General features: G+C 37.6%; 1 protein-coding gene across 3 annotated transcripts; it reads left to right on the top strand.

Annotated features, from left to right (window-relative positions):
- Positions 1–270: 270 nt before the first annotated feature.
- Positions 271–23516, top strand: LOC119652967. Of its 3 annotated transcripts, none has more exons than XM_038057366.1 (6): positions 271–462; positions 12713–13052; positions 13107–13253; positions 22514–22647; positions 22706–22849; positions 23115–23516. In XM_038057366.1, exons 2-6 carry the CDS (start codon positions 12715–12717, stop codon positions 23411–23413), a joined length of 1062 nt encoding a protein of 353 aa, XP_037913294.1. In that variant the 5' UTR covers positions 271–462; positions 12713–12714; the 3' UTR covers positions 23414–23516. The 3 variants fall into 3 exon arrangements, with proteins under 3 accessions (XP_037913294.1, XP_037913295.1, XP_037913296.1); XM_038057367.1 differs by lacking the exon at positions 271–462 and adding an exon at positions 12015–12206; XM_038057368.1 differs by lacking the exon at positions 271–462 and adding an exon at positions 12015–12238.
- Positions 23517–24537: the final 1021 nt, after the last annotated feature.

Below are 24537 nucleotides of genomic sequence, written 5' to 3'. Positions count from 1 at the left end.
CAATTCGAGCTTCGGATATGAGTCAGCAAACTGGCGTAACTTCTTGAGCCACCGCCGCATCTCGTATCTCAACCACTTTCTAACTCGCCAAGACCTCTCGCGAAATGTAAGCACTTAGACCTCCTCAGCGGTCGGATTTGTTGACAATAATTTGTTGTTCGTCGGGTTCACTAACAACAATTCGCCGCTAAAAATACGACGACCTCGAGGATTGCATCAGTGCTTACATAAAGTGCAATAGCATTGTGGCAGTCTTTTGGGAGATTCCAGTGATTCAGTGCTGGACGGATCTGCAGGCTAATGGTTCACCACTTAGTGCCTCTAAGGAGGCGGCTGGTGGTATACCATCAGATAAGAAGGGTAGTCTATAAATGGTTGAAATTTCGGGATAGCAGGCAGTTCCATTTTGAATTTTAGTTACGAATGTGCACTCTGTGTTAAGCTACTTGTAACAGTCGTTTGGTACGTATTCAAGTTTTTATTTTAATTACAAGTTACGTTTGGGTGATAAGTCGCGACATCATCAGTTTCGCAAATTATTCCTCTTAATTTGGCTACGCATCGATTATTACTTCGTGCAAAAGTAATGAAAGAGTGTCGATTGCATAAATTGTGTTATCTAATTGATGCATCATTATCAGCCATGGATTTTTAGTGAAGAAAAATATTCCATTCGTGGATGATTCTAACTGTAGTAGCGTATCCTTAATAATAGTGACTTGTTTACCTATGATTTGTGATTACATGGAGCCTTTACATTTTTTATGCGAAATTTTACATAACTCGGGATACATAAGTTAATTGTTATGGAAGTTTCACTGTATTAACATCAGAATCTCAACTACAAAGCTACAGAGGAGATGAAAGGATGGGTGAAAGGATTTGATTTTGGTTGAATTCGCCACATGTAACGACAATTCGGAAATATCTATCACAATGTTGCACATTAGTAATACCGTGAAGTTGACGAGAAAATCTTGTTAAATTCGCTTCAATAACTGTCTATTCGTTTGTTCATCGCGTGTTCGTTTTCCTATTTAACCGTCTTTCTGTCCACAATTCTGAACCTCGTGGAAGGACTTTTCTGTGCGTTTTTCCTGATAAAAGGTTTTGAGATTATTGGTATGTATTGAAGATGAGGAGTTAAGGATGCAAATCAAAGGGGTTAGTATATCGTTCTAACATTTTTCCCCATCAAAAAGGACTACCGTGGAAAAAGATTGAGAAATATATACACTGCCTTTCACACCATGTACACATATTGAGAAATACGAATTGAATTCGGTAATCATGGCAGCCAAAAGAAATGGTCATGTTTCCCTGCTTTTTATTCAACCTTCCAGTTAAAATTGGCAGTCTTTATTTTCGTTGAAAATTGAGAGTAATCAATGGGACACCTGTAGAGCTAATTGCGATATATTTCTCGATGTCAAAGCAAAGGATATTGTCAAATAACTCTTTCTGGTGAACAAATTTCCCCCACTGGCTATCAGAAATCATGTGTAGCAACTTGTTTGCCACTAACCTGCATTCACGTCATCATTGTCGACTACTGGCAATGTCTTTCAGCTGCCCTATAATTCCCCTCGCAGAATTTATCATTATTGTAAGGGATATATTGGTATAAACAATTTCTCTATTTCAAAACGGTTTTTTAAGCCACAATATTTTGATATCGGGTGTCCAATAAAGTTGCAAAATTTTCCTATTCTTCCCGGTGTTATATGCACTGAATAGTTAGTTTTCAATGAACAACTCTAACTAACATGAAAGGCACTATTTCACAATAAAACATAATTTCCTGGTACAGGAAAGATTTTGAACTATAAGAACCTTGAATATATGAATTCCTTAGTATCTTAATCTTCAGCCCGCACGATGTCATACGTACTGTCAAACATTCGCTTGCTGTTTTTAAGATATTTGACATATTTATTCTCTTCTTCCTTGCCCTGATATTGCGGCTCCGCTAAAACTTCTATTTACTTTTGTTGGAATATTTCTATTTCTGCGTATCCTGTTAATGTTCTCAATGAGGATTGATTACACTTAGTTTTCCACACACTTCGTAGCGTCAATCAATTCAATTTCTTCTTTATTCAAAAAGTTCTGTTGATGTGCAGAACGCTTTCGCTACAGGTGGTTTTCACTTGGGTTTTTTTCTAAATACACTACTTGCTAAATATGTCATAAAAACCTTGTATCCTGCATCGTTTTCTTTGTCTGCCTGTTATTCGTTGTTGTGCGGAAACAAAATAACTCCACCATAAAGCTATCCCTATGCATAGGGTAGGGAACGGAAAGTTATGCACGATGAAGATATACACTCCCCGATACAATTACTTAATATGTTTTTTGCTTAAGACTATGCGATGAAATTGATGGGTACTATGACTATATACTCTAGAAAAATATTGAAAAATATATTCACTTCTGGTGCGTGCCACGGTCGATTTCATCCGCGGCATAAGCGTTCATTGAATTGGCGGAAATTCATTCAAACCCTCTTCCTGCCCAAATAGACCGAGAGGCAACTAACCTAAGGATGGGCTGAAGGCAACATCCAAACGCAACCATCACAGCGATGATGTATTTCAACGCAAAGTGTATGTGACCATGCGAATACGTATCGCTAAATCCCCTTTTTGGCGAACACTTCGTTAAACCAAAAAAAGTGCGAATCTTGAATAAAGTCACTAGGGCCGACTATCACCCTATGTACATGACTCTTCGAACTATAACACAGGTGGTGGCGATTTGCAACACTATATACATACAGTCCGGCGCTAAGCTTGAGCGTTTTCAGCACTTTATGTAAATTTTCCTTTCACTTCTAGGTATTCTAGGTTTGCATATATTCGTCCTGGTTTATTATACTACTTTGCAAGTGTCGAACGTTGTTGCGGAATATATATGAAAGTCTCACCCCTCACAAAAGCAGACAGTATCCGCAGATATTGCCAGCTTCCCAAGGTGGTAGTTTGGCCTTCAGTGACCTGTGCCTACTCCCACTATAATCATAATGCTCTTCCAAGGACGTTTAAACAATCTTCCAAGCACTTTGATTTATATTTCCCCATAAATTCATTGAAGATTTTCTTTTCTGGTACTAGTCCGTTTAGCGGCGTTTACCTTCCCATTCCGAGAGGCTTACGTGCGATTTAGTTGGAACTGGAAACACATCTTCCAGGCTTTATCAAGGCATATCCATATCAGTTCAGAGGTCACTAGGTTGGATTTTAATGCATTAATAGCTGCCTTGCTGTCAGTTGGGATTAAAATGCTCTGCTTCCTACAATTCCTTTGGAGGCTTAGGTAGAGGCACCTACTGGTTTGAAATATCTTCACTTTTTAAGAGCCTCCCTTTTCTTTAACATTTGCCAAAAATTATCTCCGCATAATTGTCATGCTCTCCAATTCTTTTCAGCTAATCGTCGACTTCTATTGTGCCACCTTTTCCTAATTTTTTCGTCTTCCATCAATTTGCCTCTTGACTTCTGGTTCACGAAATAGTGCATACGACTACTCTCAATGCCCTGCATAAGACCTTCCTATCAAAGACATTCATTATTGTTGCCTGTGTTAAAGTAGATGCTTGATTCCCATAACATAGCACATTTCTGTTGACTATTTCGTAGCTACGCAGTTTCATTTTCCTATGTATTCACTTTGGTTTTAAAATGGGAAGAACCCTTTCCTTGGTTTTGTCGTTGGGTGTCATAGCAAAACCCACAAGTGTTTTTTTCTACTGAGGAAAGTTTGGCAGAAAATTTTAATATCGACTGGCAATTTTCAAATGTTCACTATATTACATGCTCCAGTGTTTTAACTCTGTTTAAGTGACAAATGAGTCAGTTAGTGTATTCTAAACGTCCGCTTGAACTTTCGTAGTTATCATGGTCGGTTTTGTCATCAGACTAATTCCACCAGAGTGCCAAATTATAGCAATATTTTCGGAAGTAATAATAATAATAATCGTTGGCGCAACAATCCATATTGGATCAGGGCCTTGAAGTGTATTAGAGCACTTCATTCAAGACCGTAATGGTGCATTGCAGTAACCTGTAGGAAGCAATGTGGTCAGCATTGCGCTCGCCCGAGATGGCTACCCTGATTTGATTCAAATACTCATTCACAGCTGGGTCGATTGGTATCCAAGGATATTCCGTATGACAGCCTTGTGCTCTAACCACTCAGCTCCGGAGACATTTTATAAAGTGAAGAGCGGTTACTGTCGACTAAATTCTGCTTGAAGTATACAATCATTTAGTAGAAGCCAGGGGTATATTCCCCGTATTTCTTACCAACGTGCTGCCCTGAAAATAGTTGATCAGTCTTAAGTAGTCCTCCCTAAAGTAACCTTAATATTCTTCAATCAAGTCAGCGACCACCTCTTCTATGAACGGGAGATCGTAATGAGGTATTCTTATTCAGTAATGAGGTGTTCTTGTTCCAATGAAGATTTCTCAGTTACTCTTGGTGAACTGAGAGTGTTCAGCTCCGAAAGTAGGACGTTCATCTTTTGTTCATCATTTCACTGATTATTCTTTAATCCTTGTCCCTACGGCTGCTAGCGTATTGTTTAAGTGTTCTCATTTCCCTCACTACAAACATGAGTTTGATGTTTTTTTTCAAAAAGTTATTGTCAATGGTCTGTGCAGTTTCGTAAAATATTGTTTCTCTTCTTATTAGCACGTAGCACCTGTCGATCTAGTTACTGGCGTGGCCATCCGGTGAAACCCGATTCGTTCTGCGAGTGCGAAGACCTGGGAAGCTTGTCGAGTTAATGATCATATTTCTGCTCAATGTCAAATCAAAGAGTCGTTGCACGTTATCATTACCCTCTCCATGAAGACTGTAGTCATCTATTGTCCCCCGATTCATTACCTTCTTACCGATTTTGGCTTTAAAGTTCCTAAGCCGTATTTTAACATTATGTTTGAGATGTGCCAAGTCTTCCAGTCCTTTCCAGTCAGACCTTGAAAAGTTTAGTATTTATTCCAAGTGCACACAATCTCCAGCTTGGAGGACAAGATTACGTTATGTTAACCTCCTCAACAAGGAGATGAAATCAGGTGGGACTTAGTATGCGTAAGTTTTCTCAGCAATTTTGAGCGTTCATCAGTGCTTTACCAGTTTCCCGGATCTCTGCAAATTTATATGAAGACAGTGTTAGATGCGTTGTTTCAAACCCTCCCTCTTTACCTTGTCTTGTGACCAGCATGTTTCATACATATCGCATCTCAAGTATACTGACATCCATGCTCCCTGGTTCCGAATATTTTTCCATCAAATCAATGAACAACGCTTTCTTTGCTGTCAGGAATTCATTGGTATACAAGTTGCTAGTTTAGGTAGTAGGTCACTATTCCACCCTGACAGTCAGACCAGCTGCGGTTTTACTTTGTTTTCCTACCTTTAAGATCACCTAGGCCATCATAAACTGGAAACTTCGCTATAGGATACTGTCCCCATATCACAGTAGATGCACCATGCACACGCTACTGTCCAAGTATTAAAGTATCTTCCTCAGTCCCGCTAACAAAATACGAAAGCATCAACTTCCCTTCGGCTGAGGAAATAACACTTTCACACCTCTCAAATCAGCCATGTGGGCCCAAGTAGGCTTCAAATGCTTGCAATTAATTTCTTTTAAAACCAAGAGCGCTTAGGGGATTTGCTTTGCCAGAAAGGACGTCAAAATTCAAGTAGGCTCCCCAGATCTTAAAAGTTTTCCGTAGGTAATATTCCTTTCAAGTAATGTTTAAAACGCGTGTGCTGATAATCAAGTGGCGTGGAGTGTATTATGAATTTTTATCTCTCTATCAAGAGCGCAATGACTCCAGTGTTAACAATAAGCATCATAAGGAAATCGCACGAGCGTAATCTTATCGAAGGTTCACAAGTACAAACGTGCAAATATCATAGGGTCAGCAAGTTTTGTCACTCTGATATGAACTCATGGAGCAAACAAAATAGCTGCTGTTAACAAAAGGAAGAGGAATCATTAGTTTTGATTGTTGGAAGCCTATTTGTATTCTAGCTAAATCATTATGTCATGACACCAGTCCGAACCCTGTCGTATAGTAAGTTTCTATGCGCTGATTTGAAGCTATTAGAAGAGGAAATTTCCATTTTTCGAATTCCTTTCCTTCATCAGTAAAATAGAAGCTTAAGAATAAGATTACCTAATTAAAGGAGATATATTCATAAAAGCTGTTGTTACTGAAAGTCGCAGTTTAAATATAGAGATAGGACCAAAAACTAAATTAGAAACAAGAAAATTTTTCAAAAAAGTGAAATGCAAAGAATCCAAGAAAATAAAATTTGAATTTACAAAGTTAAGACTGATTTATGTGCAATCAAATTCAGAACTCAAAAATCTATTTTTGTCCGGAGGATTCGTTGCGGTCAATTTAAATTAGATTTGTAAGGTTTTTTGTAAAACAAAATCTTATTATGATCTATCATCAGTTTGTCTATCTGTCTGTTTGTCACATGCAATTTTCTCAGAAACGGCTACACCTATTCACGCGAAATTCGGTGCTAACATGCAAAGGTTGGAATTGTGAATATACACACATACGGTAAATGGCATTTTTCAACGTAAAATTTTAGGGGGGTGGAGATTCCCATACAGAGGAGTGCGGGGTCTCAAAGGGGTTAATTACGTATAGGATCCCTTCTCAGAAACAAAGAACCTTAAAATTTGAAAAAAAATGTCTAGGCTACAGCCCTCAAAATACATCCCCTTACGATCTTTGCTCAAATAAAATTGATAATAGTTTATTAATATTTTTTGAAAATTTATTGCGAAGTATAGTTAATTGCACATACGCAAAATAAGAATAAGAAGAAGAAGTTAATAATTCTATGATACAATATTTTAGAAATTTATCTGACAACCGCCCTTAACTCCATTGCTAGCTAAAAGCTCAAAGCTTTCGTCAATACCTGCCTGCGTCGTATCATCGCAGTGCACTGGTCTGACACTATTTCAAACGAATAACTTGGGCGGCGTACAGGCTTGCATTGGTTCGCACTTTGATCGGAAGACAGAAGTGGCAGTGGATAGGTCACACATTAAGGAAGAACAGCAAATGAGGAGTGACGCAATTTAGGTAACTGCGAACAAAGGCTCATAGGTGTGGTTGATGCTATATACCAGGGATGAATGGCAAGTAAATATATATATATTGGAAATTTATCCGAAACGTCTATGGTAGCTTTTGGCATTCCGACTTGTTTAGGCAATTTTACGGATCAAGCGCAGAATTTGGAAACTTTTGGCAGTTCCTCATTCTTTTTATACTCGCGCATAATCCTGCGGACAATAATGTTAAGTGTTGGAACACTATCTCCAGAAAAAATGAAGGTTACACGTTTGCTCTTATCACGATATCCAATATCCTTACTGTATTATGTCTTCAGTTCAGTCATTTGTGAAGTACGGGACACCTTCGCAGTTTCATTTTCGGAATTTTATTATTATAATGAGACTGTGGTCAAGTTTCATGGTCATCAGCCTTAATGTTGTGCAAGTGTATCATTCGAGCATACGGAAGACATAAAGCTGAATATAAATATTACTGCCAAACTGGTATTCGAGCCCGATGCATGAGATTGAGAGGTAAGATCTCAACTGTCTCAGTCACTATAGTACTGATTTTTATGTGGTGGAATTTGCATAGGACTACAAGCGCACATGTAATTTTGAATTAGATTCTAGGCAAAAAAACATGATAAATCTTCACAATTGGGGTATCAGATTTTCAATACTTACTATAGAAATTACGCTGAATCTACAAAAGTTAAGCTGAAAAATATTGAAAAGGATGTTGTAAAAATTTAAATATATTTTTTTGTATTAATTCTCAAGAAAATGTCCCAAGTTACCAAGTTTGCCGTCTATCATCAGCTAAAATATGGTAGTGGTGATGTACTCGCATGTGGCGTCAACCTTTTGACTCTCGTGCTTTGGGTTAGAATCAGTATTGTGGCATGAATATTTGTATTCGTCTTTGTATCTGTCTTGTTGTTTTAGGCTTACCATTTGTACATCATTAACCGTGATAACAAGGAAATACGAGCACAATTTCGTTTTAATAATAACAATCCTTGGCACAACAATCCAATTGGGGCCTTGAAGTGTATTAGAGCACTTCATTCAAGACAGTAACTTGTAGGAGGCGATGTGGTCAGCACTGCGCCCGTCCAAAATTATTACTATTGATTTAACTCAGGTACTCATTCACAGCTGAGTCGACTGGTATCCGACGTCAAATCACAATAAAAATTCCACTGCCACCAATGATTTGAACCGCGACCTTCCATAAGACAGCCGTGTGCTCTAACCACTCAGCTATCCAGACACACCTTTTGAAGATTTCGTGTAAAGCAAAACCTTATTAGCAACCTCAACAATATGCTGGGAGTCCTGCGTCCGCACCCACTCAGTGACGGAGCGGACCAATTGGGAAGCAACTTACTTCCTCATTTGTAGTCCACGGACTCCTCCACCTAAGTTTCTAAAAAAAAAAGAAAGAAAAAGTTGATTGACGGTTGCGCCCAGGGCAGAGGCATCACCTCTGCCCTATGAGCAGCGTGACCGAAAATAACGACAGATGGTAATTGCTCCATTCTGAGTTTACGAGAAAATACCTATGGTTGACATTCCATTAAAAATATTGAAAATAAGCCTAGAAGGCAACTGATAGAAATTTCTGGCTTCTGTACTCGTGAAAATACCACATTATTTCTGGATAAAAAATTGACATGGTCTTTTGCTTCGGCTTGTCTTTAGTATCATAGCTCCGAAGGTGTTCCATCCACTGTTGTTTCTCAGGGTTTTTAGAGTATTCTTGACTTCAACGAGTGTAGGTGGTGGAACAGGAACCTGTACGACGTCTGCTTATTCGTTGTGCGGAGATGGGGTTGTGGCATTGAGTAGCTCCTTGAAATATTCAATCCATCAGTTTCTATCTGCTCCATGTCTTCAACGAGGAATTCGTTGCATCCCTGCAAAATTTTATTTTTTATCGTGCTGTCATTCTGCCTATAAGGCTGTAAGTGGATCTTAAATTATGCCTGTTAAAGTTATCGTTCAATGTCGTCGTAGACTATTTTTATACTTTCGTTTCTTCATTGTGCAGACTTTGTAAAATTTATCAAGCCTCAATTCTAAGTAAATTTATTTCGTTTGCATGGCGCCTGCTGGCACTTTTCGTCGGACTATCCGTTCTGGTTACGCTGACGTTCGTGCCCGGTAGTTGTCTCTACAAATGTCTCAATTGTGTTTTTTAGATCATTTCACTTGACATCAATACTGTCCACTACCCTTGTTTGGTCAATTGGAAACCCAGATGCCACTAATAAATCATAATGTCATTTAATCCTTTTTTAATAAAATCGTCGCTATGTCCCAACCAAGGAAGGAATTTCAAACTAAATGACGCCTTTAACAAGTATGTACCTTTCGATTATGGCTTTTTCAAAAAAAAAAATGATACCCAGAGTCGTTGGTAGTTTTAGTCATGTGGTGCGGTGCTTTCGAGGACAGAAGTCACCAAATTTGATTTTATACAAACAGTTAGAAAATAACTGATTGCATTTATATCTTCTACATACTCTGAAAATTTTTCGAAAAGGAAAGATCTAGCAATGCTATGCTCATTACCCGTATTTACTAAAATCTTTTATCAGGTGTTGTAAAGGGATGACTTTCTATTTAATAATTCATTTGATTATCATGTTATTTTATACGGTAGTGTCCCTGAGGGGCTCACTAGCATCCTTGCTTAAAGAAAAGGTTGTTTTTGGAATCTTTTTAAGGTTTTGTGTGAAACAAAACCTTATTAGAATCGAGACGGTGTCTGTCTGTCCGTCTGTCCGTCTGTCTGTCTGTCTGTCTGTCTGTCTGTCTGTCTGTCTGTCACACCCGATTTATTCGGAAACGGCTAGACCGATTGTTACGAAAATTGGTGAGAGTATGTAATCTGGTGATCCCTTTACATGCAGTAAGTGGCGCCATCTTGTGTTAAGTTTAAGGGGGGGTTCTCCATACATGTGAATGGAAGGTGCAAATTTTTTTTTCACAGAATGTAGCCATGTGGGGTATCAAATGAAAGGTCTCAATTAGTACTTTTCGAAACTGGTGCAATATTTGATATTGGGTGAAATATGGAGGAGTGAGCGCTCAAAATATGACCCCCAAAAAGTGTAACAGGTCTCGTTCTCAGAACCTATCCAACCGAAAAATCTGAAAAAAATCACAGTGGTGCATCTCTACGAAATCTAGGCCTCAAAATATATCCGGTTCCGATATCTGCACAAATAAAGTTAATAATAGTATATTTCCACATTTTAGAAATTTACCCGGCACCCCCCTTATGTTCATCCCAGAAGTACAAAATTTAGCATGCGTGTAATGAAGAATATAATACACAATTTGGTCAAGTTTGAAGAAAATCCAATTATTATTAACAAAGTTATAGGAGGTGAAACTTTACAATTTTTTGTGAATTTCGTGCACTTTACAACCTGCATGACGTCATCATCACATATCAATTCGTCAATACCACACGAAATAAGTTCTTATGAATTATTTTGTTTTAGTTTTTTTGGTTATTTGCCAGCCAGACATGTGTGCATGTAGGTATATAATATATGCGTGCTAATGAACTTTGCGGGTAGTGCCTAATTCAAATAGATATAAGAAGTAAATCGGAAATATGGGTACGATCAATTTATATACGTGTCTATATGTAATATGTACGTATGTCTCGTAGTTTGGAAAAATATGAAGGAGTATGTTGAATTTGTAGCTATATACGGATAGAAAAATATGCGTTGAAATTTCTTACATAAGATGAACACAAAACCTTTATATCCGAAGCGCGAGCTTCCGGTATTCCGACTTGTTTAAACTACTAAATCGAATGTTTTGAAATTTTGAGTGCATATTTTTGGATAAATAATGTGTACATCGTGAAGGACAAGGAAAATATTCGAGTACCTGGAAAATGTTTGAGACCTTCAGAGCCAACAACCCCCCCCCTCCCCTCTCCCTCAAAAAAAAAAAAAAGTTCGTTAAACTCGAAGGTGTTATCTACATAAGAACCACAATTGTGTAAAAAAATTAAAAAATTAACAAAATTGGGAGTTTTGAAAAGAATTAAAATTTTTCCAAAAATTTGATTTTTGATATGTCAAAATTGCATTTTGCGCTACAAAAAATCGATCGAGTTATATGTTATCGAGTTCCGGTGGTTCCTAATACTATTCTGATTGTTTACATCGTCCACAGACGACCTTATGAGGCTGAAACTTAAAAATTACTTGAGATACGATCTTTAAATCTCTTAAGCAAAACTCGGGATCTGAAACAGTAACGTGTGGATCAGTGCATTGTTACCCAAGACTAGTGCGGTTTTTAAAGAGATCGATTAAAGGATCAAGGGTGTATGATAATGGTAATGACGCCCAATTTTCTAATTGGCAAAAATACAAAATTTTGACAATATCGCCCGGTACCTATTCAAAAACTGGATTAGAAATTCAAATTTTCTTTGAATAGTGCGTGGTATGTTTTGCTTGCGTGGTCGAAAGAACTTGATTCCATGTATCACGGACAATAAACTAGTAATTCATCTTCAACAGTCAATGGGTAGATTTCGCCGGTTCCGTGGTCTCGTGCCGGTCTCAATAATACAATCGCGAATGGTCTGGAAGCAATGCCACGGGAAATATACAATGGTCGTCCGAAGCATGGTTAAGATTGTCTAACGTGCTGATATGCACGATCTTAACGCCATATATGCGGCGATAGGAACATGACATGCCATCGTTGGTGGTAGTATGTATGTCGTTGATCATCTCTGCGTTTCCAAACAGTTATTATAACCTCATTGAATAGCTAGATTGAAAATCTCGGGACCATCCGAAGCATTCGAAAGTGTTCCACGATGGCCATTGTGATCGAGGTACAGCTAGCCATAGTGCGATATTGTCAACGCCCAAAAACAAGCTAACATTCGAGATTATCTGCAATTGAAGAAGTTTAGTTGGCAAATATCTTGTATTCCTGGAGAGCAGAAGTATCTGAGTTTTGCGTATCGCTCGTGTTTGAAATCGAACTGTGCCCGTTTAGTGACAGTCTAAGATACGGACCATACATAGATGGTTATTATAGTGACTTTGAACTTAGTGTGAGTGTTGGCTAAGAGAGTTCGCATGGCTTGTATGTTTGTATGCACTACACTTTCTATATGAATACGTTTGCAACAAATATCGTAAATGCATAATAATAACTCCGTGTAGAAGATTCTACAAAAAGTGAAAATTTAACTTTCTCGTTTACATGTTCCAAGTTGTATTTGAGGTGTTCGTGCTTGCAAAGTCCTAACAAATAAGCTTTGACTTAGCTGCAGCTACGACTACGCATTATAACTAAGGCTTTTGCTGATAAGAACCTGAAACAGCTAGGATATAGCAAAATGAGACAGTTTTCATATCTTTTTCCAAACTTTATAATTTAAAAAAAAAAACATGTTCTACGTTTACACACATATATGAGCTTTCTTTGTTTTTTCAAAACTTTGCAGTACTTAATTAACCCCTCGCTGAATGTAGACAAAAGCCCATCCACCCAAGATAATATAAACAAATATGAGATAATGATAATGTGATTAATATAAAGAACATTTCCTTTCAGAAATGGCTTTTCGTAACAAAATTTTTATATCATTTGGACTGCTGTGCCTGCTAGCTCTAAAATCCAGTGACGGAGATGGAATTCGTCTTCCTGACCAACAAGAACAGCCCAAACAGCAACAAAACTTCATTCCTGAGCATGAAGCAGCTACGGCACAACATATTGAAGGACGTCGTCAAGGAAAAGGTTTATTAGATTTAGTCGGATTAGGAACTGGACCAAACGTTGATCCTTATGTTGCTCAGACTAACGCAAACTGCCTCCAAGGGCAATTATCAGAGTGTTTCAAAACGCAAGCCCTTGGAACTTTCGAAGAATTCTTCCTACGTGACGCTTATGAGTAACTTTCTACCCTAAATATTGATAGACTCCTTAATAATTTTTACTTTTTCAGTTTAACCGAGAATGCTCGAGTTGTACGGGTACCTCAAGAACAGGTGCGATCACTTTATAATGAGCCTTTCGAATTTTCGTCCGAGCCAAGGTCAACCGATTCAGAATGGGATCAACTTGTGAAATATGGACTAAGGAAGATTGAAAGGTGTGTACAATTGAATTAATGATTGTTCTTACACTTCTAGCTTTTATGGAAATGTGGAAACTGTTAGCCATTGCGAGATTCAATAGACCTCACTTACCGACTTCGAATAAATAGTCCACACACATTAGGCTTGCCAAAACTGCCACTTGCTATATTGGATGGAAGGATAAATGTTGCGACATTTAAAATACCTACCCTTGCTTAGTGCAACGAATATAATTCACTTGAGCGTAGATAAAAATCAAAACAGAAGCGCTTCTGAAATAAAAAAAATAAATAGCTCTTCCCGTTTCAAAGTAAAATTTTCCTCACCTCAAAATACCTGAAATTATTCAGAAAATCCTTTAGAGGGATTGCTAAACGCAATAACATTCATTTTTTTGTCGATGAGGGATAAATTATTGCAAAGATTTTTATCTAAATCTGAAAATGATGGATTTCAATGGAATTTCACAAAACATCACTTTTCCCAGAAATAAGGGATATCAGAAACAAAGAGGCGTTTGAGAATGAGCCGTCCATGGGAAAATTAGAAAATAATTGGAATCAGATAAAAGAAGATAATTTTTTGCTTACTGTTTTAACCACTTGCATCAGTGGAGAAGATAACCTTATCCTTGAATTAAATCAACGTCAACCGTCTAGTCTAATTCATTTCAATTGCCTTGAAATATGTTTGCTTTAAATTGCATCCGTAGATTCCACCTTATTGATTTGGTTTAATATTTGAAGATTTCTAAGCTTGCAGAAAAGTAGGAAAATGGGACATGGGTCAAGATGTATTTATAGTTATTATACATTTCATGAGACTGTGGATATAAATGAGAGCCCCTAAAAGCTTGAGTAGATCCTGTAGGAGAATAGGAGAATACCAAATGCGTAATTTAATCGTTTGGAATACATAAACCTACTGCTTGGGACTGCTTATTGCTAGGGAAATATGGAGCAGACGACTAAAGTATACCCGGGTTGTAATGGGTATCCCGGCAACACGCTACAACAATAAAACCTACATCGACCGACTCGATTTGTTCGAATCCCGGCCATTTTTGTTTAAATCTTTGTTTTTCATTTGTATCGGGCCCGAAAATGTTTTTGTCGTCACATGTATTCAAGCCAGTACGTTGTCAACTATGCTGGTTCTGCCTTTACATAGAATCCTTTATGGTTGATGTCCGTCTCTGAATTGCTTCACGGTGCTGCATATGACTGTCTATTTCAAGGTTCTGTATAAACAAACTTAAAGTCGATTTAATGGCTCTTTGCTACCAACAATATATTAGAAAATGGTAATATTGAAAGAGTGTATTTTCCGTTTAAGTAACCACGCATGAAATCAAATGAAAAATACCGGATAGACCACATATTTTTCGAAGCAATTATTTTTTTGATAATGATTGTAAATAGATCGTAATTTGAGGTTCCCCTCTGATCAAATAAAGTTTGTGGTAACATCGATATTTTAGGAAGATGATGCAAACCCCGTTCTTAAAGTACATGAATTGTAAGTGTTTCACATAGATTATAACATGGTACTCAAAATTAGATATCTTTCTATTATTAATAGAGCTATAGTAGTCAAAATTCTTTCTTTCGCATTTGCTGCTTCCTGAGATTTATTTTATCCAACGGCGTATTGAAGCTTTTTGAAAAATAAAGCCTTAACGAGTGTCCGGATAGCTGAGTGGTTAGAGCACAAGGCTATCATACGAAAGGTCGCGGTTCAAATCTCACTGGTGGCAGTGCGATTTGTATTGCGATTTGACGTCGGATACCAGTCGACTTAGCTGTGAATGAGTACCTGAGTCAAATCAGGGTAATCATCCCGGGCGAGCGCAATGGTGAACACATTGCCTCCTAAAGGGGACTGTAGCGTACCGTTTTGGTCTTGAATGAAGTGCTCTAACACACTTCAAGGCCCCGATACAATATGGATTGTTGCACCAACCATTATTATTAAAACCTTAATGAAATGACTTCACTGTTTGCTTGACTATCTGCACATCTGTCTGTTTGTCTGTCCGTTGGTCAGATGGTCACATGCATGCACTTTCCTCAGAAACGGTTCCGCATACTAATTCTAAAGGTTGGAATTCAACACGAAAAAGAAGGGGCTAAATTTTTGTCCTCCGAATATAGGCAAATGTATCAAATAAAGCTTCTCGATTTGTACTCTTTGAAACAGTTTCGATGTCTGTCGTAAAAAGTGAATGTCCAGGGGTTTGATATTGGACGCTATCCTAAGCTCTACTAATAATTTCATACCTAAAGTTTCTAGCTTCCAGTTTCTCACCTCTTTGCTTTTCACTTCAAGGATTGTTTGAATATAGCACTTTTTATTTGGAAAAATATTACTTAATCGCAAGGAATAGTCAAGCCTATACTGTCTTCTACACTTACATGACCTAAAAAATACTGTATAGAATCCCGCAGTAGGAGCTCTATCCAAATTTCCGGAGTAGGAAAGAATGCCTCATAGGTTATGTTAATATCAACATTTTATTGGGTTTTTACTGCTTTCAGGAAACTTGCAGAACATTACAGTACAATATCCATTCTCTAGTATCACTTTGTCAACCCTGCTAAGGTGTTAAGCGGTCTATCAACAGAAAAGTCCGCTTCAGCTTTGGGGTTTATGCTGTTACCATTGAAGTAGTTGGTCTGTTTTCTCTTCTCATATTTCGATCAGGTCAGTATTGCCAACTTGCACTTTGTTCAAATTATGTCGGAAGTCTGTTGCAAATTAGGATATTGTTATAAACGCCAATGAACGGAACTTAGCATTTCGGATCAGTCAAAGGTGAACTTCTTCAAGTAATTGTCTGACTGATTAATGTAAGTTGGAAGAAGTAACGTTAAACAAATGGCATTCTTTGGCATCAACACATCAGTAAACGCTTCACATCGAAAATCGAGCATGGTGTCGTTCGCTCTGTTGGTCTCTATAGGATTGCGTTCGATATGAAGTCATCGGCGTTGCACCCATTGTTAAGAAGTTGTAAGAGGCATTTTTATTGGTATGGTAATTCGGGCAGACGAAAACTTACTAAGCTAAGATTGGCTTGAACATCGAAGTCAATAGGAAACTACCGAAACAGCGATGGCTTGATACAGTAAATCCCAGGATCTTCCGGTTCCAACTGACCGGAAAAAATACGGATTGGGCCTATATGATTTGACCTCGGCCTGAGCTGACCAAAGGATAAATAATAAAAAGGAGATAACGTAAAATGTGCACCATCTGATCTCTTTTTAAATTCAATTCAGCCATATTTTTGGGAACATACTGAATACATTTCGAGTGGTTATCGGACTGGTTACAAACTGCCCCATAGATTCAACAACTGCAAAACTTGTATGCATTTTGCCTCTTAATTAACATTCGTAACTAGAGAGTCATCATGCTTCTATTGATCAGCGTCTGATACATATGATTAGTTTTAAGGTTTTGTGTAAAATTTAAATCGATTCACTGTCCGCCTCTCTGTTACACGTACTTTTCTCCAAAGCGGCTACACCGATTCAAATGAAATTTTGTGGACATGTGGGAACTGTAGAATTGAGTGACTTAAATTTAGGTGGAGGGGTTCCCCGTACATGCAAAGGGGGGATGTAAAATTTTTTGCATCTAATGTACCCGTGTGATATCAAATGAAAGGCATCGATTAGTACTTTCAGAAGGAGATTTCAACTTTGATTTAGATTGTAAAATGAGTGAGAGAGGGGTAAAAATGTGCAATCTTTAAGTGAGACAGGACTCATTTTCGGAAATTGCATCACCCTAAAATCTGAAAAAAATTAGCATATGAAATCTAGACCTCAAAATCTGTCCCATTCCGATATCTGCTGAAATAAACTCAATAATAGCACATTATCTAGTGTCCGAATAGCTGAGTGGTTAGAGCACAAGGCTGTCGTACGGAAGGTCGCGGTTCAAATCTCACTGGTGGCAGTGGAATTTGTATCGTGATTTGACGTCGGATACCAGTCGACTCAGCTGTGAATGAGTACCTGAGTCAAATCAGGGTAATAATCTCGGGCGAGCGCAATGCTGACCACATTGCCTCCTTGTGTACCGTTACGGTCTTGAATGAAGTGCTCTAACACACTTCAAGGCCCTGATCCAACATGGATTGTTGCGCCAACGATTATTATTATTATTAATAGCACATTATCAACTTTTCAAAGTTGACCGGAAAGCCCTTCATTCTTTGGTTACCACCTATACCGTAGCATAGAGGACAGTATCGCCCACAGTATTGCAAAGTTTCTTGGGAATCTAGCATCAAAGATATAGCACATCAAATTTATTAATTTCTTGCGAAATTATTACATCTTAAGCTATGCAAATAAGTTGCTGACGTCATAATTAGCGAGAATAATTGAAGGGAAATATTAAAGTCCTATATATGAGGAAGCTACTTCTCCCCAGCCTTTTTCCCTTTTGCCGCTATCAGGTGTTTTAGGTGAACTTCTTCACAGTTGCTAATAATGTTAAACTCGTAGTGTGAAGCACATGTAATTAACTGTAATCGACAATGTACTTTGTAGAGCAAATTATTTGTGTAAATGGCGGCTGAAAAATGACACGAAATTGAACTTTAAATTATTATACAACTGCACCTGTCTCACCCTCAAAATTCCCCACATAAAGAAGCTCAAAACCTTTTATACCTGAAGCGCCCAGTTTTCATTTACCCGACTTTTTGCTTTATTTTCTTGTTTCACCTCTTTTTAAGGCTTTGTGTAAAATAAAAAGTTATTAAAATCGGTTTGCTATCTGTCTGCCTTTTCGTCACGCGCATCTTTCTAGGACACGCTTGTAGCGATTGGTTTGGTGGAAAAGTAAGAACTGTGAACGCTCACGCATACAGTGAGTTACAGCGTTCTACGTCGAATTTAAGACATGCATGCAAAAGGAGGGTGTCAATTTTTTTCCATCAAATATAGTCATGTGAGGTATCAAATGAAAGCTCCCGATTAGTACTTTTCGACGCCGGTCTTAGTTTTGACATCTGTTGGAAAGGGTTGTGCGGGTCGAAAGTGATCATTTCTTTAACGGACCCATTCTCTGAAACCACCCAACCGAAAAATTTGAAAAAATATCAATAAAGTTAATAATATATAGTATATTATTATTTTTTAGTAATTGGCTGCAAACTCCCCTTAAGTTTACCCTAGCACTACGAAATAATGTAGGCTATGACATAGAGTATATTCCTACCACGTTTGTTGGAAACCGCAAGATTAATAACAAAGTTGTAATAGGTCAAATTTGTCGCTTTTCTACAAATTCAACACTCTGAATATTAATATTACTTGGAAGTGAATATTTTCACATAGCTTGTAGATATATTACGTGCTACGCACTGATGGGATAAATTCACACTCAAATGTCTTTATAAAAGAAATGCACAAAACCTTTCATACCTGAAGCGTCCAGTTTCTAGTTTCCCGATTTTTTTCATTTGAGTGAAATCAGGCGGTATTTGAAACCATTAAATTATTTGAAATAATAAAAATTGGCTTTTTCTATTCACTAGTGTTGTTTGTTGGTCTTGCGAATACCGACATTAATAATAGTTAATAAACCCACTGAGGAGCAGACGTGTTAGCACTGATGAAGGGAGGTTCCCGAAATATCAGTATTTGCAAGACCCATAAATAACAATAGCGAATAGAACAAGCAAGTTTTTATTATTACAAAGTGTTTTATCTGCCGGGTATTAATAGAAATATTCCTTGATATCCACAAACTCTACCTTATGATAAAAATGTTTACAATTTCTTTTTTTTTTTTTCATTTTATCATCTGTGCCGAAAGATTTGTTCTTATCTACAACGTGAATCTATGCAGGGGCTAAGGTAGCAGAAATTTTTAGTAAAAAACTTAAATGAAATAAAGGCTTGAGCCGCTCAAAGATTCCAACGAATTCGAGGATGTCTTCTAAAGGCAAAGAACATTATTTATTAAGTTATTATATTTATTTATTATTTTAAGACTAAAACACATCGATACTTCCAAGGTCTATTCTCGTTCTTCGTTAAATTGCCTACAGATAGCCGTGTCCATCATCCTGATTTTAGATAGTAGTTTAAGGAGCAGTACACCCAGTACACGTAGTTTTCTTCCGAAAAAATCTGATCAACGTTTGACCTGAATTGAATCCGTGAGTCAAGTCAATCCATCTAGACTGGTATAAACCTTCCTAGGTATTTTTTATAAAAAGCTGTTACCGCGGGACTCGGTTCCTGTCAATATGAATTATAACTCTGCCATAATAGTTACCAAACGTCAACTCAAGGATGGTCTCTTGACAACCCTAACACTAGAATATTTCCATTTAAAAACAGTTATTAATTTCTAAAACATGTCAGATCATCATCATAAACGGCCTAACAACCAGTGTCTGGTCTAGGCCTGCCTTATTAAGGAAATCCAGACATCCTGGTTTTGCACCGATGTCCACGAATTCGATATTGTTAAAACCTGTCTGGCGTCCAGGCATACGCCATTGCTCCATCAGAAGTAGGGTCTGCCACGCTTTCTTCTTCTACCTTGAAAATTGCCCTTATATATTTCCCCATACGGATTAGGTGACCCGCCCATCCGAACCTGTTGAGCTATCAAATTTCGTCGTTATGTAGGTTATAGAATGTCATATATCATTCAGTAATTGTTAATCTCTGTCAAATTTATATTCAACTTCTAGGAGTGTTCAATCATAGAATTTTTAGAATGTAGTATCAAAACCAATTTAGTTTGCCTTACCAATTTATTAATGTTGGTAGCCTTCCTACTTTCTATTTGACTACTTTCCCCCACAGACACTTTCTAACATTGGAATTCTTTTGAAGTTGATTTTTTAGTAAACTAAACCTTCCTCAAAAGCTGATGTCGGAATTACAACATTTTATGCAAACATGAAAAATGCCTCCGTGTATGGTTTATCGGCTTTCACAAAACAAACCAGGAAACAGCATCTGTATACTTCAGGTATTCAAGGTTCTGTGTTTTCTCCTCAGGGAGGACGTCTGTCCCATTTATAAGTAGCTAAAAATGACAATATTCCTTCTTATATTTGTTCAATGTGTCCGATATTGCTTCTTACAATGTGCCTCACATATATACGTATCTGAATTGAACATGCGCATGAATCTATGTATGTATCGCCGTGCTTTGTATGCACAAGCATATATCTACATATATACAGATGTATGTATGCATATTAATTGAATATCGCTCGCTGGGGCTTATCTAACAGGTTCCTAAAATATAGTAATACACCAGCATTAACTTTATTTAAACATATATAGAAGTGGAATGTATTTGGAGGCCTAGGTTTCGTACAGATACGTTAACTTGATGCTCTAGCATCCGACCGATGTTAAAAGCTTTGAAAGCGCTGACTGAGCCCTTTCGCTTAGGATATCATCATGAAAAAAAATTATACATTTACAAAGTGAATATCCTCAGCAAATTTTGTGGCAATCGGTTTAGTAGTTTTCAAATAAATTGCGAGTGACAGACAAACAGACCGACAGACAGACATTAAATCGATTTCAATAGGGTTTTTAGTTTACACGGAACCTTAAAAAATGTTAGTATGACTGGATATCTACAGTATTATAGTTCTATGCGTCGATGCCCCTTTCTTGCGTAGAAATGTGTTATATCCATATCTTCTGAAGGTATCAGGTGTAGCTGCTTTTTGTGTTTTCCGAATCTACATAGGATGGCGTGTGTTGTGGCAAAGATATGAAACTTGTTAAATTTAGCTAAGGTTTGTTCATCTTTTATTGTGCACATTTCATGAATATATCAGGACTAGCAGAAAGCGTTTCGATTCGCCCAAAATAGCTGCTGTTTTCCAGAAGCAAATCACATGTCCGAGGTGAATTAGGTTTTTTTCTGTTATTCTCTGGAAATATTTATAAAATTGTGGTGTGAAGTAAAGCGACTCTGCAAGAGCAGATATTGCTTTCACCGATGTGATACCATTGAGAAATTTTATATAATGGAAAATACAATACATAGTTCACGTATTTCGTTTGAATATTGAACGCTATTCCGTGAGATTATGTTAGATTCCTTTGGAAGCTGCTTCCCTCAGTTGAATCGTTCGTTACATACATACATCTTGCGATAGAAGCATTGGAGTCCAAATTGGATTTAAGGAACTGTTCTAATATTATAAGTGGAACAGGAGAAAATTTCTCTACTGAATAAATTACACTAAAGGTCAGTGCCAAAAATCATTTTAAGCGATCGATATGAGAGGCGTTATCTATGATGGCCACATCTGCAATTGATGTTGATTTTGGAAGAAGGTCGTTAGTGGTTGCCGATTTATTGCCTTATATCCGGGATTAAAAGGTAGTTTTGTGGACAAATTGGAAATAACAGTCGAAGTAACACAATTTGACTCAATTTCTGTTAATCAATGTTCCTGAGGAAACTGTTCTACTCAAAATTTACATTAATGAGGAAATTGCGCATAAGCGAAGGAAGCTTATCCCAGGGGCATAAGATCAGGTTCAAAAGTTAATTTAAAGCCTTTAGTAATGCCCCCCTTGTTAAATGTTGTTGCAAAGGAAAGGTTGTCGACCATATGTATGTAGGAAGCGATGCCCCTGCCAATGGCCGCGTCGCTGGAGGTCGCTCGACCCATTAACAGGTCTAGACCCGATTTCGATTCTTTTTATAAAAATCTGGAAATACAACTATTTCAACATCGTCACCAAGTTGAGATCTCTCTTCGCTATCTGCGCTACGCTATGGGAGCAGCACACGTGGGTTTTAACTAATTCGCCCATCGCACCTTTTAATCGTTAGCAGCTCTTCAAATATTACGAATCTGCTTCGTTTAGAATTTTCAGGAACAAAGCCATTTTACATTTGGGTTGATTTTTAATTCGGGAATTCTTAAAAGTATTTGAGTATTTTACTCATTATACATTGTTCCGAGTTACCATATTATATTTCCTTCTCCATCGTTTCAAAACAATCAGCAGAAAATTAGCCCTTTGTTTACATTTTGAAAAGGTTTTCCGGTTCGTGTATTATGGCAGAACTGAAAAATACAGACCACGGCCTTCATTCAACCTATATTTTAAGCAGTCGAAGCTGCTATTGTTCCCTTTGATTGAAAGGAAATCGATGGGGCGCTATAAGCATCATATTTCGTAAATACATTAAACAAAACCCCAAAGCTTTTTGATTTTATTACTGAAATTATATAATTACATTTTCCTTTCAGGTTCGTGAAATCCACTGCTTTCGAAGTGAATATTCCCAGCGAGATTCTAGGTGAAGGTCGCTATTCTCCCCGCTTTATAGATGAAATTGATAGCGAAATCGACACTATTGAAGATAAAAAGGCTCCACTTTTCAGTAAGAATTAATTAATTTGTCTATAGTTTGAGGTAGTTCACTAACCAATCCCTTACAGCTCGCAAGAAGCTCAAGCGGCTCTTTATTCCTTTGTTGCTGGTATTGAAAATATTCAAGTTGAAGCTTCTGCTGTTCTTGCCATTCATTTTGGGACTTGCCGGACTGAAGAAAGTTCTTGGATTGGCTGCTATAATTGTACCAGGTGAGATATATTTTTCCAATACATTTCACAATACTTCCCCCATTCACCGACATGACTCTTCAAATATTGAAATCCTGTGTTCGATTTGTTGATGGGTGGAAATTTACTCACGAGCAACAATACGTAAGGAAATGTGAGCAATATTCGAAGGGGATCACGTGCAATATGCTCCATCAAATCCTTCGAATATCAGAATTCTAAATATCATCACGATTGAACGACCGCAAGCAAAAGCATTTATTCAATATAATTCTTACAATTTCAGGTTTGATTGCCTACTTCAAAATATGCCGACCGCAAAACAACTTGGGAAGTTTCGGAAATTATTACTCGAATACCTTCTCACAATATTCTCCAGAAGGAATCGGGCCAGCTAGTTACCATAGTCATCATCATGAGCACTATCCTGGCGGACAGGGAAATTTCTTCCGACAGGAACAGAATACACCCTACGTGGACTATTACAGTAAAGCCGGAGCAGGAAATACTGTTCGCTGGGGTGAGAACGTTCAGGATTTAGCATATCAAGGCTACTCCGAATATAGAAATAAGAAGGAGAGTTAATTGCTGTTTCATGTGTGTGTAAATTAGTCTTCCGAGCGATTAATTTAATTTGTTATTCTATTTTATCTATTTATTGCAATCAAATAAACATTCTGTTCGTATATTTCAGTTCTTTATTAGCGGACAAACTATCATTAAGCGTATCCTCAAGCAATATAATAGGCAGCCTTTTCAGCAAGTCTGACTCTTTCCCAACAAAGGAACTTGGAGGCGTAGAACTATAATTGTGTCTGATTGAGTTTTGGGCTTTCAATCAACTCCTAACTTCAACATCTACGCGAAAGGGGCAAAGTTAAACAATCCTAGAAACTCCCACCTTCGCCACCTTCTAATTTTGTGATGAATGGAATATATTGTATATTCATAGCACCTATATCTGCTTCCGTAAAAAGCAGCTTTCACTTTGTTTCGACCGGGGTTGTGCGAACAGTGCTCGGCAGTATGGAAGTTGCTAGGGTGCAATGGTAGACAAGGTAAAGCGCAAAAGGTTTTGGAGAGGATAAAAGAAGGCCCCTTGAGGTTACTATTGAGTTATATGTATTCCTAAAATCAGGTAACAAGTTTTAAGGAAAACGTTTTCGAAAAAGGAAGGGATGAAAGAAAACAAAAAATTAGATTAAGCTGTATGGTACCTTTAAACTAGATATAAACATTCTCTTTATTTTGTGGGATGGTGCCGCGTCCAAACATACATTCTGGTAATAAACGTGTATGTATATGATGAGTAGACTGTTACTAAATTAATTAGGACTCCTCATCTTCAAATTGCTTCACCTAACAGCAACAACAACCTTAACAGTTACTTTACCGCTAGGTTATAGAAAAAATTAATACTATAAGATGGGGATTGGGAGAGTGGAGAGATGAATTGGAAATGGCGTGGGTCTCGTTCTGCATAGACGAATAATTTATCTTCCCTGTCGAAAATATGGTTAGCACTTCTAAATGAGAGCAACAGCAATTCCCCCTCCCCGTATGGTTCTGATCGGAAAGTTGTACCAGCATTTAATCCCTTCCACTTGATTCTGTGGAAAGCTTGTCCAAGGTTCTTGATAACTGATATTCTAATTCCTGGTCCCAATCCTGGCGTAGGGGAAATCAAACACTACTTTGCTAAATCGTCC

Source organism: Hermetia illucens, chromosome 3 (genome assembly GCF_905115235.1).
Source record: "Hermetia illucens chromosome 3, iHerIll2.2.curated.20191125, whole genome shotgun sequence".
In the NCBI taxonomy this organism is placed as follows: domain Eukaryota; kingdom Metazoa; phylum Arthropoda; class Insecta; order Diptera; family Stratiomyidae; genus Hermetia; species Hermetia illucens.
This window is presented reverse-complemented; position numbering and strand designations above follow the sequence as displayed.